The sequence below is a fragment of the Lutra lutra genome, chromosome 16 (assembly GCF_902655055.1).
Source record: "Lutra lutra chromosome 16, mLutLut1.2, whole genome shotgun sequence".
Taxonomy (NCBI): Eukaryota; Metazoa; Chordata; class Mammalia; order Carnivora; family Mustelidae; genus Lutra; species Lutra lutra.
The window spans coordinates 48,869,228-48,886,352 of record NC_062293.1 but is presented as its reverse complement, the minus strand read 5'-3'; the positions used below and the strand labels follow the sequence as shown (position 1 = coordinate 48,886,352).

The 17,125-nt window shown below is 56.6% G+C and overlaps 1 protein-coding gene across 7 annotated transcripts in view; it reads right to left on the bottom strand.

The window, feature by feature from the left end:
- The window catches only part of MPRIP (myosin phosphatase Rho interacting protein), a 151,889-nt gene that overhangs the window by 10,963 nt on the left and 123,801 nt on the right, over positions 1–17,125 (bottom strand). For 5 of the 7 annotated variants that reach the window (XM_047707927.1, XM_047707932.1, XM_047707929.1 and 2 more), the window contains 9 exons: positions 16,989–17,105; positions 10,475–14,344; positions 6,348–6,495; positions 5,449–5,566; positions 4,473–4,632; positions 3,318–3,437; positions 2,488–2,574; positions 1,461–1,623; positions 406–491 (listed from right to left, as the gene is read on the bottom strand). In XM_047707927.1, the coding sequence (XP_047563883.1) occupies positions 406–491; positions 1,461–1,623; positions 2,488–2,574; positions 3,318–3,437; positions 4,473–4,632; positions 5,449–5,566; positions 6,348–6,495; positions 10,475–14,344; positions 16,989–17,105 (4,869 nt within the window). The remainder of the gene's footprint in view (positions 1–405; positions 492–1,460; positions 1,624–2,487; positions 2,575–3,317; positions 3,438–4,472; positions 4,633–5,448; positions 5,567–6,347; positions 6,496–10,474; positions 14,345–16,988; positions 17,106–17,125) is intronic. The other 2 variants (XM_047707934.1, XM_047707933.1) reach the window with 1 other exon arrangement.

Sequence of the window (17,125 nt, the reverse complement as noted above, 5' to 3'; positions counted from 1 at the left end):
CTACGCTGTGGCTGGGAGAGGAGGTATAGGCTGCTTCCTCTCTGGAAGGTAGGCGGCATCAGGATTAAACGAGGGCCACGTGAAGAAGTACAGACAGAGTGGGACGGGCCCAGGGGGGTCTGGGAGAAAAATCTGGCCTCGGAGGTCCAAAGTCGAATTCGCTCCAAGCCCTGCTTCTTTCCTGTAGGCCTGGCCCCTCAACTGTCACTGTCAGAAGTCGGTTCCACTTTGGCATGAAGGAGACACAGCGCTCGAAGCCACCAGAACTGGCCCAGAAGGTAGGCGTGTGGAGCCAGAGGAGTTCTGGGACCGGGGACCCCTGTTGCAGCCCGTGGGGGCTCTGACTCTGGCTCCTCTCTAACGTCCAAGAGCCCCACACACCCTGGGGCCGCACCCCAGACTCACCTTGGACCTGACGTTTCGGAGCTGCCGGCTGACACAGGATCTGTCTTTCTTTAAGAAGTCAGGGTTGCTTTTAGATTTCATTATATCTGAAGGGAAAATAGATCCATTACTTTCGTTTTATAAAACCTGTGGAACCACACAATGTTTAAACATCTCCCCGGCTTACTGTTACCACCACACAGCTATGGCATTTCCTTAAACAACTTTAAGAGAAAACAAAGCCAATGACCATAAAACACACTAGCTCCTTCTGGGAGCATGCAAAGCACCAGATCGGCCAGAAGGCACGCGTGTGGCCCCGCACCAGGCTCCTGCTGCCTGTGTCTGCACAGCACGGGGCGGGCGGGCGTGGGTTAGGACCTTCTGTCTGGGGCTGCTGCATGGACCCACTGCCTCATTACTTATTTACTGCCCCCCCACCCCTCCTGGCGACCCAGCAGTGTCATAAAGCAGAAGAGCGAGAGTCGCAATCCACTCCCACTGAGAAAACCACCACTCAGTTTGGGGTAAAGTCCTTCGGACTTCTTAAAAACGGCTTCCAACCCAATGTACACTGGGTCCCCCCATGCCATGTGTCCTGCTGGGGCGGGGCTTCTACTTTGTATAGCTATCGATCTCTTTCCACATCCAAACAGAAACCTCTACCTGGTTTCTCTTAAGAACGGCTGGTATTTCACTGTGTCGTGAAGCCACCGGCCTCCATCTGCGGCAAGTTTCCTTGTTCGCACATTTCCTTGCACTTGTTCTTCAGAAGGTCAACCGGCAGCTGACAGGACCTCCGCGCTCCCCCTGAAAATGCTAAGCCTTCTTCTCTACGTGGCCAGGGACACCCTGGGGTCCCCCTTAGGAGCAGCCACTGTTGTCACCTGGTGACCTAGCTTCCAGAGTTAGTGTATAGTTTGATTCTGAGTGGTGCCCGGGTATCGCCTGATTCCAGAAAGACAGCCGACTTGTCTTCCAACGGCTACTCAAGTGACCTTGGTCCCTACCTACCCTCCAGCACCACCGTGGTCACAAACGCCTCGCTGGCTGAGTGGAAACAGTCTGGAACTCACCGTATCCTGACACGGGGGTGTTTTCTGGGGATTTTTCACCCAGTGCTTCCGTCGCTGCTTTCAGCTGCTCTTTCAACCTGCTGATGTCACAGTCGGCCTTTGCCCTCACAATACTGAGCTCTGTGTAGATGTCCTTGTATTTGTCACTAGCGTACTTCTTGTCCTTGGGGATAAGGGCAGAAGCAAGAGGAGGTTAGGGCCAGGCTGGACAGTCCGTCTCCCCGGGGTGGGAATGCACCGCAGAATGACTGGGGGCTGCCATCTGCAGCCAGGAGGCAGGCAGATGCCCGTCTTCCAGAGGCAACACTCAGTATGAAGTGAAACAGGCACAGCCCAGAGTCTCTGTCGGACGCAAGGCGAGCATCCCCAGGAGCTCTGGCAAACACAGGAATGGCCCTGACCCACCGCAGACCTCTTGGAAAACCCCCTCTGTCTTGGATTTCCTTTTTTTTTTTTAAAAGATTTTATTTACTTATTTGAGAGAGAGAGCGTGTGAGCGTGAGCTGGGGGGAGAGGCAGAGAGAGAGGGAGAGGCAGACTCCCCACTGAGCAGGGAGCCCGACGAGGGGCTCGACGCCAGGACTCTGGTATCATGACCTGAGCTGAAGGCAGATGCTTAACCGACGGAGCCAGCCAGACGGCCTCTGTCTTGGACTTCCTAAGTGACTGAATGGCCACCAGGGCCGCCATCATCTCCTCCAAGAATGCCCTGGTGGAGGCAGCTGGGCTTCGCCAAGCTCTCACCTTCCAGGATGACATTTGTCTCTGGTCTCTCGGTCCCTGCCAAAGCCCAGAGGAGGCACGGAGGACAGGGACATGGTGAGACCTCAGTTTTACTACACCTGCTGACAGGCTGGTATTTTAATTTGAGCTGAATTTTGAAATCACATTCCCCATAAGAATGAAATCTGCTCCAGAAGAGCCTACAGTTTAAGCGCACAAGGGCCTCTGTAAGCTCCGGAGACTGGCGTCCCCCTCAGCCCCGAGCCCATCCTCAGACCTGTCTCCCACCGGGAGGTGCCATTACCCGCAACGCCGTCTGTAGCTCATCCTTGAGAGAGCTGATCTCCTGCTTCAGGTACTGTATTTCTGACTCCTTGACCCGCAGTAAGACCTAGAATAACAGGAATTAGGGGCTGACATTAGGAGCAAAGGGACTTCCAGAGTCTTGAAAGCAAAGATGAGGGCATGAGGGCCAAGCAGGGAACCCGCCCCCTCCCTAGGGACATGCAACCACAAATGCCAGCAAATACACTGACCTCTGCTAACAGGTGGCCCATCACATACAGAAACAGCGAGAAACTACTGCTATTCCTCCTGGACCCGAGCACCCTGTTCCTCAGCCCGTGGGGCCGCAGTGAGTGCCCGGGCTGGGGCCCAGGAAAGCACCCTGCTCAAACTGTCGGACTCGCTCAGCCTCTCTCATATCACTGAGCAGATGTTCACGATTAAATGAGAATTAAATAGGGAAAAATCCAAGTGCTTTTAGAGAAAGACATAAGAATCAATCATTCTGACTTAAACCTCACTGCCCTGAGTAACACAGCACTCGGGACTGTGAGCAGTTGTGGTGCTCACAGGGCTAGTACATGTTTCGCTTCTGTGGTGAGGCAGGAACTGTGGGTATGGGGTTAGAGCACCCTGTGGCCTCCTCCCGAGGGGACCCCACTCCTGCCGTGCACCCACAATGCCTGGCAGCTATTCTCTTTGGCCGCCTGGGGGATTTGCATCCTTCCACATCCTTCTTGCTGTCTCCGGCGCTCATCCCTGCCATGACCCCATAAGCTGAGGCCACCTCTTGGTCCCTGCTTGGGGCACATGCGGTTCAGAGCGGGCTGAAGGGGCTCCGAGCAGTACCTCTAACTCATAGGCATCCTTGCCCTGTGTGAGCGGGGAGCCGGCGGCCTCTCCGCCTGCGTCCCCGGTCAGCAGCGTCCGTAACCGTGCGATCTCCGCAGCCAGGCGGTTGTTCAGCTCCTGCGGGACAGCAACACAGCAAGGACGGAGGCTTCACAGAGCCACCTGGGGGCAGCACTGACACCACACAAGCGGGAGAGGCCGGTTTCTCACGGAAGAGGCGGACGGGTGTGAGTAGAGGAACCACGGGCAGGGCTGATGCACACTGCGATCACAGGCGAGGCAGCCACTGCCTGTGACGGACGACCCTTTGACAGCCATTCATGTGCGCTCTGTGTTTGTGGAATAGCGTACACGGAGTTCCATAACCCTCACTACCTCTTTGTCACCGTAACTAGTATCCATGCGTGTCACGGCTTGTCCAACTTGAGTTTCTGTAGGGTTGGGCCCTCTTGGCGCCTTCCCTGCTCCCTTTCTGTACCTTGTTTCCAATTGATACGTGGTCATTAGGCCACTGCGTTGACTAGTGGGAACCAGTCCTGCCAGAGCGCCCTCATCCAGGGTGAGTGTGGGCCCAGAGGCCTTGAGCCTGCAGCTGGCCAACACGTCCGTGTACTCAGTGCCAGGGGAGGATGAGCCGGTGGGGTCATGCACAGAGTGGTCCAAGTGGTAAGCCAGAGAAGCTTTTATCAAACTAAACCTACCTCGAGTCTTTCCCCTCGCCAGGATTTTAAATGCACCCCAATTCTCTGAAGAACAGGCAAATTTTAAGAGAATGATCTGACCCAAAAAAATGTGAATAGTGCATGGGTTTGACTGGGGGACGTTTAAACATGGTCCCAGCCTTGGGGACAGGAGGTCTGGACCAGGTGCAATGACCCTCCCTCTCAGGCCCCGCCCTGCAGTGACGAAGCAGAAATCCAGAAATGCTCAGGAGACATCTCAGAGATCCCAAAAGGGCTAGAGTCCAAAGAAGTCCAAATTTAAACAGCTCGTTCACGAGCTCCCCCATCTGCAGTGAGTTTCTGTCACCGTTCTGGGCAATGTCAGACATCAGGGAGATGCCTGCAGATGGGGCGGCCACTCCGACCCAGGGCCGCCTCAGGTGAGGCCCAGCCCCCCACTCCGGCATGGCGCCCCTGGGCACAGGCTCACCTGATTGTGGGCGTTGAGCTCCTGGTTCTCACGCTGGCACTGCCGCAGGGCCTGGCGCTCGGCCTCCAGCGCCTGGGCCAGGTGGGCATTCTCCAGGCACTTCTGGGAGTACTGCTCCGAGAGGACCTCCAGCTCCCGCTGCACCGACTGCAGCTCCTCCCTGCAGAGAAGGCACGGCTCACCCCTCTGCCCCCAGCCCTGGGCCAGGCCTCTAAAAGGCCCTGCGAGTCCCCATCACGAAACTTGAGGAACGACGAGACACAACGCAAAGAGTTGAGCAGAGGGCAGGTCCCGTGCATTCTGTGGTCTCAGCGAATTTGGACCCAGCTAAAAAAGGGACAACCTCGAAGTACTGCAGGCTTACAGACTCTCTCTTGCATCCTTCCCTGCATCTTTTTTTTTTTTTTTTTAAGATTTTATTTATTTATTTATTTGACAGACAGAGATCATAAGCAGGCAAAGAGGCAGGCAGAGAAAGAGGAGGAAGCAGGCTCCCTGCTGAGCAGAGAGCCCGATGCGGGGCTCGATCCCAGGACCCTGAGATCATGACCTGAGCCGAAGGCAGAGGCTTAACCCACTGAGCCACCCAGGTGCCCCAACCTGCACCTCTTTCAAGGAGCTTAACGGTCCCACACACAGAACCCCCATGATGCCCGGAGAGAAGTCACACTTGTGATCTGTTTTCAACACTGACTTCTGAGATGCCCTGTGTCTGATAAGCCAGGACCAGGCTCTATCCATGCTCAGAAAATCAAAGCCTCGTGACGTTGTTCTCGGTCACCCCGGACCCTTTGGAAAAGACTGCTCAGCCCCTCAGGAAAGGCGGCTTGGAGCTGCCTCAGAACCCTCAGGCCTCCACCACTGCCCACCCTTGAGACCCATGTCTTTATGGCTCTTAGGAAGACACAGGAAAGGTCCCGCTTCCCTCCAGCCTGGCCCGCAAGGGCCGCCTCCTGTGGGCAGGAAGCTGACTCACAGGTACTGTCGTCGTAGGGCCTCGATGTCGGAGTTGATGCTGCTGATCTGGGACCTCTGGCTCTTCTCCAACTCGCGCTCCATCTCCTCCCGGTGGGCATTCTTCATGGCTTCAATGGCTGTAGTCAAGGATGTAGCCATCAGCACAAGAGGCTCGAGGCGGGGTTGGGGGGTAAGCAAGATGGACAGGACGGCGTGTCTGCCCATTGTTAATGCGATGTCCACGAGTGGTCAGGCTGGCCTCTCCCAGACTGAATTTCAGCAGACACCAGCCAAGGAATTAATTCCCGGGGAACTCCCACCACAAAAGGGATGCAGGTACATTTTTTTTTTTTTTTAAATGTTAGAAGTAAGCCAAACTGACGAAGTATATGTCAATGTTAAAATCACGCACAAGTTTATAAAACAAGCAAGCTTTCAGGCTGGTAGGTTTTGTTCTTCACCCCGAAATGCCAGCACCGTAAAGCACCATCACAGAAAGGGAGGGTAACAAACAACCAACGGCACCAAGCTTGCTCGGGGCAGAGCGTGTCGGCTCGGCGGCCAAGTCTGTCACCGGGCAGGAGTGGCAGCAACGCTGTGCTGATGTTCTCGGCACCACAGGTGGAGGTGGTCTTATGTGGTCTGAGGGCAATGGCACCGACGGGACTAGCGCGGCTGGGGACAGCCCTTTAGGTGTAGCTGGGGGTGCCGGGCCCGGGCTTGGAAGCTCTCAGAGAGCTCCCGAAAGCAGCCTCTCCCTTGGAAGGAACCGTCACGGGCTAGCCTTGGATAACCAAGCTGCAACCTCAGCCAAGAGGCAGCTCCAAGGTGACTTGCGGCCGAACTGTGTGGTCAGCTAGGGAAGCCTGCCGCTGTCCTGCCCTTGGGGGGAGAGTGGCCGCCCAGCCCGACTCCCACCTGAGATAGTGGCTGCCGTCTCCTCGGCTAGGAGACGGTCCTTCTCCTCTCGAAGCTTCTCCAGCTCCCGCTGGTGCTGCCTCTGCAGGTCCTCAATTTTTTTCTGGTGCGTTTCTTCCATGGCTGCAAACCCTCGCTCGCACGTGGCCTGTAAGATGCAAAAGGAACTCCATGGATTTTTTTCTTTACTCCTGCGATGGGTGTTCTGTTTATCACGAAGCCAGCAGCCCGGCCCCTTGAGGCTCCTTGGTCAGACAGCATGCTCCCTGACACTGAGCACGGAGCCAGCGGGGCTATCTGATGGCTGTCTGCACACGCTCACGGACGCCACTGGGCATTTTATGCTACCGGAGCATTTGGGAAAGAGAGTCTACACCTTACTGGGGTAATGGTTCTGAGTCCATGGAAAGTCCATACTGTGGGTGGGAAGCGGCTGCACTGGAATTTAAAACAGCCGATCCCGGGTCTTTACAGAACCACAGCCAGGCGGGCTGACCAGAGGGAGCAGGAAGAGAGTAAACGTACGGAGGCCGGCTGGGTCTGCTCTGAGTTACACAGCAAGAAGCTTTCAGCACCAAACCGGGCATTTCATAAATGTGTCTTTCTTGGCTCTCGGAGGGAGCCGACACCATCCTGTGAATGACAGGTATCCCGGTGGCCAAGGCCCCGCCACTAACCAGCTGGCCACCTTTGCCTGGCATCCACTGAGGGAATCAGATGAGGCTACCTGATCTCTTCTCTTCCAGCCTGCACCTTCCTTCTTCCTTTTTCAAGGAGTACAAACAAGGGCGCTAATTAACTAACTGAAAAGAGATACACAGCAGAACCGCTCTCCACTCTTGTCCATGCCGTGTTACAATGCAGGCTGGATTATTACCTACACATTGGTTTAGGGGAGGAACAGAGGTACCCCTAAGATGGGACCCTAAGGGGCGCCTGGGTGGCTCAGTGGGTTAAGCCGCTGCCTTCGGCTCAGGTCATGATCTCGGGGTCCTGGGATCGAGTCCCGCATTGGGTTCTCTGCTCAGCAGAGATCCTGCTTCCCTCTCTCTCTCTGCCTGCCTCTCCATCTACTTGTGATCTCTCTCTGTCAAATAAATAAATAAATAATCTAAAAATGGGACCCTAAGATGGGTCCAACCATCCCACAGGTTGGTTGAGAAACCCAGGCCTGGCTTAGCAGAGTGCTCTGACCAAAGGGGCAGGGGACTGTGTCACAGCTGTGAAGGCGTACGTGTAGCTGTTCTGTGCACAGAGGCACACTTGTACATAAACCCCTTGCCACATCTCTTCCAAAGTAGGGATCAGGCTTTTCAGTGATTTTTAAATCTTTTTTTTTTTTTTTTAAAGATTTTATTTATTTATTTGACAGAGAGAAATCACAAGTAGGCAGAGAGGCAGGCAGAGAGAGAGGAGGAAGCAGGCTCCCTGCTGAGCAGAAAGCCCGATGTGGGGCTCGAACCCAGGACCTGGGATCATGACCTGAGCCGAAGGCAGCGGCCCAACCCACTGAGTCACCCAGGCGCCCCTTTTCAGTGATTTTTAAAACACCAGAAGAGTATGGAGAACGGCCAGGTTACATTCCAAATGCAAAGCAGGGTGGGGAGCTCCTCCCTCCCTACCTAGGCTACTTGCTCAGTCTTCTTGCACCTGGATTCAAGAAAGGGTAAGAAATCAAATCACCACACTTGGGTGTCCTGGTCTGAGCCCCCACAGTAACTGATGGGCCTATATGAGATACCCCAATGTTTTCAAACAGTCTGGCCTTCACTCAAACAGACTGGCTGCGACTGGGCCAATGGTCTTAACTGTTATCCACCGCTAACTGCGCATTCCTTCTCCCGGGCAGCTCCCACCTGGAAGCCATTGGCCTCCTCTCACTGCCGCACAGGACAGCTGGAGGTGTCCTAGGGCTGTGGCTCCCAGCCCTCGGCCCATCCGAGCCCCACATCTTCCCTCCTTCGTGCTTTCGTTCACAATGAGCACACAGCTAGTCGGTCTTTCGGGGTTTAGTTGGATTGGATGGCTTTAGAATATTTAAAGCTTAAGGGTGAAAATTCTTCCTACATAAACACTGAATAAGCTTTAAAGACAGCTGCTTCCTTGGACAGCACACATGTTAAAATCATTCACCCAGAAACACATTTGGATTTTTAAGCCGGTATTCCCGGCCCAGTTCCTGGATGGCTACTGTGCAGAGTTGTCAGAGAAGGTGGCAGCCTGCAGTGGTCAGAGAGGGACTGTCAGCCAAGACCCTGGTCTCCCCAACCCTGGGCAAAACTGCACCAAATCCTGACTACTGATTGGAGGCCCTCGAGAGTGCTAACTATAATTGCTGGGTCTCTAGGGCCGCAATGAGAACAGCACGGACGGGCTGGACGCTCACAGGCACACGACAGGGGCGGCACAGAGTGCAGCAGCACAGTCCCCAGAGACAGGTGATCAGAAGCCCCCAACCCCGTTTTTTGCTAACTAATCACACCAGGCCACCAGTGTGGGCCTTATCTCTGTCCTGCTGACTGACACAGGGGCTGAGACTGCCTTACCGCCCAGGGGCTCTGTGGAGCAGAGATGAAGCCGTTCACTGGAGGGCAGGGAGCCCTCAGCTCCCAGGGAGCCCAAGGCGTGTCTGTGCTGGTCACACACACACCTGCGTGGTGTCACGGGAAGCAGCGAGATGCTCTTTTGGGAGGGCACTAGGGGCCGGTGCTTGTGCGAATTTCTTTCAAAGGTGGGCCTGACCCATCTGAGTGCTGCACTCACATGCACGGGCCACCGTGGGGGCACCATTCGTGCACTTCTGGAAAACAGCCCTTGAAGCTGTCTCACGATTCCTAACCATTTTCAAAAGGTTCTGACTTGGGAAAAGAACAGTGAGAATGGACTCTTGGCTGTCAGAGAGCTTGCTGATGACCACACGTGCTCGGCTCTGGCCGGTGGGCCGCGTCATCGCCCAGAGGTAAAGAAGACACTGCTGCTGACTCCCCGCATGTCTGTCCCCCACTTTCAGAGCGACAAAAAACAGCAGCACGGGCATCCTGCCAGAAAGCAGCATTAGCGCCATGTCTGGCAGAAGTAGCCGAGCAGCTGCCTAAACCCTGGCCAGCTCTGTGCACAGGCAGGCTGAGGCGCCACTGGAGCAGGGGCCTGACTGGGGATGGAGGGCTTTCGAGGAGCCCGGCCATCTACTGTGCCGCAGCAAGGGACGGTACGGAGTTCAAGAGGCTAATGTCGAGAAGCTGCAGGGAAGTTCTGGGCAGCCAGGCAGCATGCACGAGGTCAGGCCTCTCTAGCTCTGAAGGGGCTAGACGAGAACCTGGACCGGCCCACACAGCCCACAGTCCCCAGGAGCCCGGGAAGGTCACCTTTACATTCTAGGGCCTCGGTATTCCGCCTAATGAGGCGGAGTGCGAAACGGGGAAGGAGAGCAGGGGATAGTTACTGGGGACAGGGCATTTCTCACAGCCCCCAGGGAAGGAGTACCAGCGGCCGAGAGGCATGCTCAGGAGGAAAGCCCTTCTTCCACAGAGTGCCCATTAAATGCCAGTTCCCCACAGGAAGTTGGACAGGAGAGTCCAACTTGACACTGTTTTGCAAATATCCCCATCTTTTGGGAACCCCAACTCTGCCCTCTTAGGGCAGTCAGGAGATAGCTCTCTAAGGGAGCTTCTGGCCTGTCTCTCCTGAGTTCTTCCCAGGTCTGCATCTATACTGGCCTGGAGTGGGTTTTGTGGCAGTAGAAGAGAGGGCGAGGCCGTGACTGAACAGCAAAGGCTTCCTCTGCTGGAGGCACTGGGAGGGACCAGGCAGAAGGGTGATGGGGGGGGTGACCATGCTCCCTCTCTCATAGTGCTCCTGTTCGCCTTCCAGCAGTCCTCCTTGGGGGTGGGGCGGATGTTGAACAGGAGTCTAGACCCTTGCCCAGACCTTGCTCTGAGACCACACCACACCAGCGAGGAGTCAGGGGAGGGACAGTATCAACCTGACTCTGCTTGCACAGTAACTCAGAGCCGAGAACCGTGTCTCGGCTCTACCCGAGAGCCCTGTCTGCCAAACACTACCACCCCCGCACAGCAGAGCAACGCCTTCCCCTCCACTGCCTTGAAAATCAAACGATGCTGCAGAACCTTAAGGTTCTCAAAGTCCTTCTGGTACTTCTCCCGCAGCGTGGCCGCGTCACCCTCCAGGTCCTTGTGCTCCAGCTCCTCCCGCATGATGTCCATCTGGGCCTCCAGCTCCTGGATGCGCTCCCTCAGCCCTGTCATGGAGTCGGCCTCTCCCTTGGTGGCCTGCAGGGCCCCCCGGGGCTGGCTGGCAGGCCAACTGGAGGAGGGGCACTGGTAGGGGCTGCCTGGGGGCCCGGGGGCCGGCGGGGCTTCGGGCAGCTGGCGCTGGTAGTGGCACAGGGCCTCCTGCAGGCCCCGCAAGCTTTGTGAGTAGTGCTCCTGCAAGGTCCGCAGCTCCTCCTCGTGGATGGTCTGCAGCTCTTTGATCTTGAGCTGGAACTTGTCCTCCAGGCTCTGCATCTGCTCCACGTGGTGCCGCTCCATGTCCTGCCGGTCTCTGACCGAGGCATCCAGCTGGCTCAGGACCCTGCTGTGCTCGGCCTGCAGCGTGTCCCCTGCTCGGTTCAGCTGCTCCACCACACACCTGATCTCTTCCTCGTACCTCCCCTGCAGGGCGAACATGTTCTCACTGTGCTTGCTTTCTACTTCTTCCAGACGCCTCTGCTGATGGCCCAGCTGGGTGACCTTAGCCTTGAGCTCGGCATTCTCCCTCTCAACAATGGCAATCACTTCCAGGTACTCGCTCTTCTGCTTCCGGAGAAGGTCCTCATACTGCCCCCTCAGGGCCCCGACCGCTTGCTCGTGCTCCTGACAGGAGGCCCTCGAGCCCTGCCAGGACTCCTTGTAGCACCGGAGCTCCTTTTCATACTCCAGCCGGATTTTGCAGGCTGCGTAACACACCTGTGCCTGAATAATTGCATCCTGAACTAATAATGAAGAATACTGACCGAGGCCTCCCAGGTAAGTGTTATAGGAGAGATTCTGGGACGCCTGGAGAAGCTTCTGACAATCTCTGACCGACTCCACAGGGGGAAGTGAGGTTAGAGCGGCAGATATCTCCCCCAAGAGGCTGGCCTTATCTTTGAGCTGCAGGGCGAGTTCTTCCTGAATAGCAACGAGGGCTCCAGAGCGCTGGCTGGACATGTAGAAGGGCTCCTGGGAGCTGGCGGCTTCCTGAGGAGTCAGTATTTCTCCTAAGGGGCTCGGGTCCCAGGATGCCTGCGTGCCTCCTTCAAGGCCCGCAGGAAGCTTGAGAGCTTCTGAGACCTGCTGCATCACTCTCTCAAAGTCGGGGGTCCGGTAGGCTCCCAGGATGTCCCCTAGCATGCGCTTGTGCTGTTGCAGAGCCACTTGGGTGCCCTGGAGCGTCTCCTGGATGCTCTGTAACCGTCGGTGGAAGGACTCCCTCACCGACTGCAGCGCGAAGCTGAGCTCTGCTCTGACCCACGTGGCATCGGCCAGGGCGGGGACCAGGGCTGGTGGGACGCTCTGCTGCCCGCCTCCCGCTGCGCCGGCGGCCTCTCCGCCCAGCGTTCCCAGGTGCTTACTCAGGGACTCGACCTGGCTCCAGAATTCGCCATCTACAAGCACCTTTTTAGCCCAGGTGTCCGCTGGGGCCCCGGGGCCGAGAGCAGCACTTTCAGGTTCCACAGGCCACTTTCCCGACTGAGAAATCTCGTGGAGAACGCGTGAGATATCTGATGTTGTGTTTTTTAAGGAGTCCGCGATTTGGTTTATCAGTGAGGCTTCCAGAGCTATCTGATGGGAAAGGAGCTTCAGCTGTTCCTGCTCGGTCAGTTCGGGCCGGAGCAGCGGCTGCGAGATCGCCTTCCCTAGCTCCACGAAATGAGCTTCCTCTGGCTGGGCCTGGGCCGCGCTGTCCACAGGAGCTGGCCAGGGGCTCGGGGCCTGGGTGGCGCTGACGAGTGCGCCCTCCATGCTGGCCAGGGGGCCCGCGCCCGCGTCCTGTGCACCCTCTGGGCTGGCCCCTGGTAGGGATCGCAGCTGTTCTCGGCAGTTTTCTAAGCAAGCCAAAGCCTGGCTGTTTTTCACCTGGAAGTCGCCGAGCTCCCCTACATGACTGTCAACGAGCTGGGCCCTGAGCTGTCTCTCCTGCTCCAGCTGGGAGGCCAGCGCTCCGACCTGCACCAGGCTGGCGCGGAGCTGCTCGCGGAGCCGCGCCTCGGTGGCAGCCCACTGCTGATGCAGCGCGAGCAGGGCCTCCTGGCTCTGGCCCTGCTGACTCTCCAGCTTCACCGTCACATCCTTGAGCTTCTCCTCCGTGATGTAGAGCTTGGTCTCCAGGGAGTGTATTATGGAGAGATATGTATCGGAGTCGCTGGTTGCAGGGAGAGAGCTGGGGGTGGCCTCTGACGACATGCTCTCCTCTGAGGGCGAGCGGTCCTGGCTGGTGTCAGAGGACGTACTGCTGGTCCAGGTCTTCTCGGACCCATCGGGGTGTGTGTATTTTTGGCACTGAATCGTGGAGAACCGGATCCTTTGCCTTTTGACACCAAGAACTCCCTGGTCAGGTTTTGCTGTGCTTGGAGGGTGTCCCTCCCTGTCCGGCACCTCCGACTTCAGAGAGCCCATGCTATCTTCTCTCTGGGGGCTGCCGCTGCCATGCTCCTCCCCTAGGGCCACCCCTGGGGCCTCATCCTCGAGCCTGGGATGTGGGAAGGCCGGGGGTGTGCCGGCAGTTTGGAGCTGCGGGCCCGACAGCACGGTGCTGTCCTCTGCCTCTTCCGGGCCGCTCCGTGGCTCTTCCACGTCCTCTGAAGACTCCTTTACAAATTTCCTTAAAATTTCTTCCTTTGCCTGGAGCTTCATTTCTGTTTCCTCTAAGCTGCTCCCCAAGGCAACCATTTTAACCAAAGCCTCATTGAGGTCCTGATCTTTCTTTTCCAGAACCTTCTCGTGCATCTCCTTGATGCACTTTAGCTCTTCCTCCTTTTCCTTCAGCAGCGTGTGCATGCTGTGGAGCTGGCCGGCCACCCTCCTGTAGGAGTGCTCCAGGCTCTGGTAGTCGGCCTCCCTTCCCCTCAACTTCTCCTGAAGCTCGGCCACATCCCCGTCAGACAGGGCGACACGATCCATCAGCTCTTGGAACCGCTGCCTGATCAGGTCCCGCTCATCTCTGAGGCTCTGGACGTGCTCGGCCAGCTTCTGGATGCTGGCCTCCTTCATCTCCAGCTGCTCCTCCAGCTGGTGGACCACCTCGCTGCCCTCGCACTTGGCGCTCAGCTTCTCCTTCTGGAGGACCTCCATCTGCTGCTCGTGGTCCTGCAGCTGGTCCTCATAGGCGCTGGCCTTGTCCTCTACCTCCTTCAGGTTCTGCAGCAGCGCCTGCTTCTCCTTCTCACAGCTCTCCAGCAGCAGCTCGTAGTTCCTCTGCAGCTTTTCCTCCATCAGCCTCTGGGCCTGCTCGCTGGCGCCGAGCTGCTGGCTGAGGTCAGCGATGCGCTCCTGCAGCCTCTGCACCTCCTTCTGCCGGTCCCTCTGTAGCGCCTGCTGCGTCTCCAGGTCCCGCAGCTCCTGCGTCTTCTCCAGCAGCAGGGCTTCGGCGCTCTTGAGCTTCTGCTCGCTGGCCTGCAGCTGCCCACTCAGTGCGGCCTCGCTGTGCTGCCATTCCTCCAGCTGCTCCCGGACCTTGTCCTTCTCCAGCTTCAGGTCACCCTTGAGCTTGGCCAGTGCCTGCTCCTTGATGGCGAGCTCGGCCGCGGCATTGCTGAGCCTCGCCTGGAGGCTCCGGATCTCGGCCTCATGGTGCCGGATCGCGTCCTTGGCCTCCCCGTAGCTGCGCTTCAGGGACTGGATCTGCTGCGTGACCAGCTCCTGGCGCTGGCACTGGGCCTCCAGCTCGCTTTGCAGATCCTGGTTGACTCTATGGAGCCTCTGCCAGGCACCGGATGGGGAGGTGGCCACTTCAGTCTTAAAAAAACCGATTAAATACTGGTTAGTACCACTCGGGCCTCCCAGTTCTGAGTGTCACACCTCTGGCCAGGGTCAACCACAGAAAAGCTTCTTGGTGGCTTTGCCTTTTATCCTTGGCATAATTTTTTTTTTCTCAATTAAAAAACAAATCCAACAAATCATCTTAGCTTGTTTTGGCAAGTAGCTGCTTTTAGGTAAACGGAACACATGGACAGTCACATCGAACAGCTCTAACCAAGCAGCTTCTAGGACAACGAAATCAAACAGAACTGAATAATGGAGCACACTGATGAGCAAAGGAAGACGAAGGACAGGAGAACGCTGGGAAGGAGGACAGGGGGAGGAGCAGAGCTTCAGGATCTGTTCGTTTTGCAAAAACAAAAGGTAGAAGACTCTAGGCAACAAACCCTAACAAAGCCAGGATGCGGGGGGGTTGCAGGTGGCGGTGCCACTTCCTTCTAGGACGGGGAGAGAAGGAAGGGAGGCAACCGCCCGGGATGCCAGTGAGGTGACATCTGAAGCATTTTCCTTTGGGAAGTGGAGCCCGTCCTCTACAGTAACAGGAAGAACTAATCTCTACCTGCAGGAAGACAAAATGAGGGGAAAACGGAAACCACGGAGTAAAACATGATAATCGACAAAACAAGCAAACCTTCGTGGAATTCAAAGGAAGAGAATGAAGTATGCAAGACAGAAAACACAAATGAAACAAAACTCCCCAAACTGAAAGGCATGCAGAAGAGACAGAACTAATTAATGCCGGGTCAAAACCAACATGAACGAGAGTGAGAAGAGCCCAGCCTAAGAATTTGGCCTGCCTGTGGCTCGCTTTAGGTCTGGTCTGCTGGCAGGGAAGCCACAGATGTGACACTCAGTTATAGTAAAGTTACATACACTCCGCGCTCCACATCCAAACCATGCAAGCTCCTCCTCCCAGCACTGTTAGTGCAGTGCCCACCCTGAATGGCTCTCCTCCTGACGAACCCCAAAGGCCCCTTGCTCATTCCGAATGACTTGGGGATAAGCATTTTCAAAGCACAAAGGGAAGTTACAAGTCACCCGTTGTTAGACCTAGTGGGGAGGTTTGAAGACACCAGCCCTGCCCAGCTGAGGCTGCAGGGGATGGCCCCGGGCCCTCTGCCTGGGGCTCTGCTGCAGGCTCATGCAATCATCCAGGTTAGACACAGAGACAGGTTCTTAGGTTAGCAATGTGCAAAATCTGCTGCTACTATCTTTACCACCAGATGTGAAGTGAATTCATGCAGGTTTAAAAAGATGCTCCCCAAACCTGGAAAGTCTGCACAAAACGACCCAGGAAACATACACAGGAAAGGGGGATGCCCACCACCACCAGTCCATGGTGCCCGAGAATAGGACCTGGGCATGGCCATTCCTTGGCTGAAGGGGCTGGGGAGGACCAGGGCACAAGGGGCGCCCAGGGCCATGGTCAAAGCCAGGGGAGAAAGAGGAGGCAGAGGGAACATGCAACAAAAGACGGCACGGAGACAGGAGGGAAGGTAAACTCTGCCCAGAGGCTCACATGCTGCCTGGGATGATTTGGCCCAAGGCGGCCGGGGTGCTGTGGTCTGCAAACGTCAATGCAGACACTTATCAGAGAACCTCGGGGTTCCTGAGAGCTGGAAAGGCCCTTGGGGTCAAGTTCTAAGTCTACACAGGCAAGGAGGCTGAGGTTGCAGGGGATGGCACCAGCTTCTACTGGTCGGTGGCAGGACCCTGACTGGAGTGCTGTGTCCTCAGCCTTGGCTGGGAGCTCGAGTTCCCTATTCCCTCAACCCTCTGCACTTCTGCAGCACTGCTCCATCTGCCACCTCTCCCCACCAGCATATCAGCATGATGGGGCACGAGTGTGTTGTTTTGTACCCCAGAACTCAGACGGGGCCGGAATGGTACAGGACAATAGGCTCCTGCTGGCTAGATGCCAGGGCAGCGCCCACTGCTTCCTGGCTGGCATGTGGACGCGGAACTCGCTGCCGGAGCATGGGTTTGGGTCTCAGCTCAGGACTCAGGCTGCTGCCCTTCTCATTAGACTCTCCATTAGGCTGCTGGGAGAGTTGGCCGATGGCCGGGTGGCCACAATTTCCCCCGGCACCTCAGCCGAGGCAGAAAATAAGGGAGCCACTAGGCCAGTGCTAATGGCCCCAGACTGCCCTGTAGGTGTGGTACACACAAGGTCAAGGATGGCGAACCGGTTCTAAGTCTACCACCTTGGTCGTAAGGAGGCACTTGGCTGCTACTACTCAGGTTCTTCAGTGGGTACAATGGACCTAGTACGGCTGTTTGTGAAAGCACGTAGAAACGACACACAGACATGTGATACTGATAATAAGTATATACTGGGTACTCCGAGAGCCAAGAGGAAAGATGATCAGGATGATTTCATTAGGAAACAAAGAAAACCCCTTGGAAACAGAGGTTTCAGGCAGATTCTCCACAACGTCCTACGATGGTTAGGCTAGAGGACCCGCCAGCCTGTGGGCTGTGGCGCTGTGGCAGAGCCTGGTGGGGGCGGTCCTAGGGACAGGCTGGCCCTGCTCAGCCAGGTTTTGCACATTCCTAGCCTGCCTGGGTCCTCACGCTGAAGCCCAAACGAACAAGGGCCGCAGCAGACCCTCAGCCCTACCTGCAGCACGTAGCCCTCCCGGGCGCTCTGCTCCCGGCCCAGAGCCACCCTCAGCTGGTCCTGCAGGAGCCGGTTCTGCTCCAGAAGGTCCGAGGCCTCCTTCTGGCTCTGCTCCAACTGTTGGGAAAGAGACACGC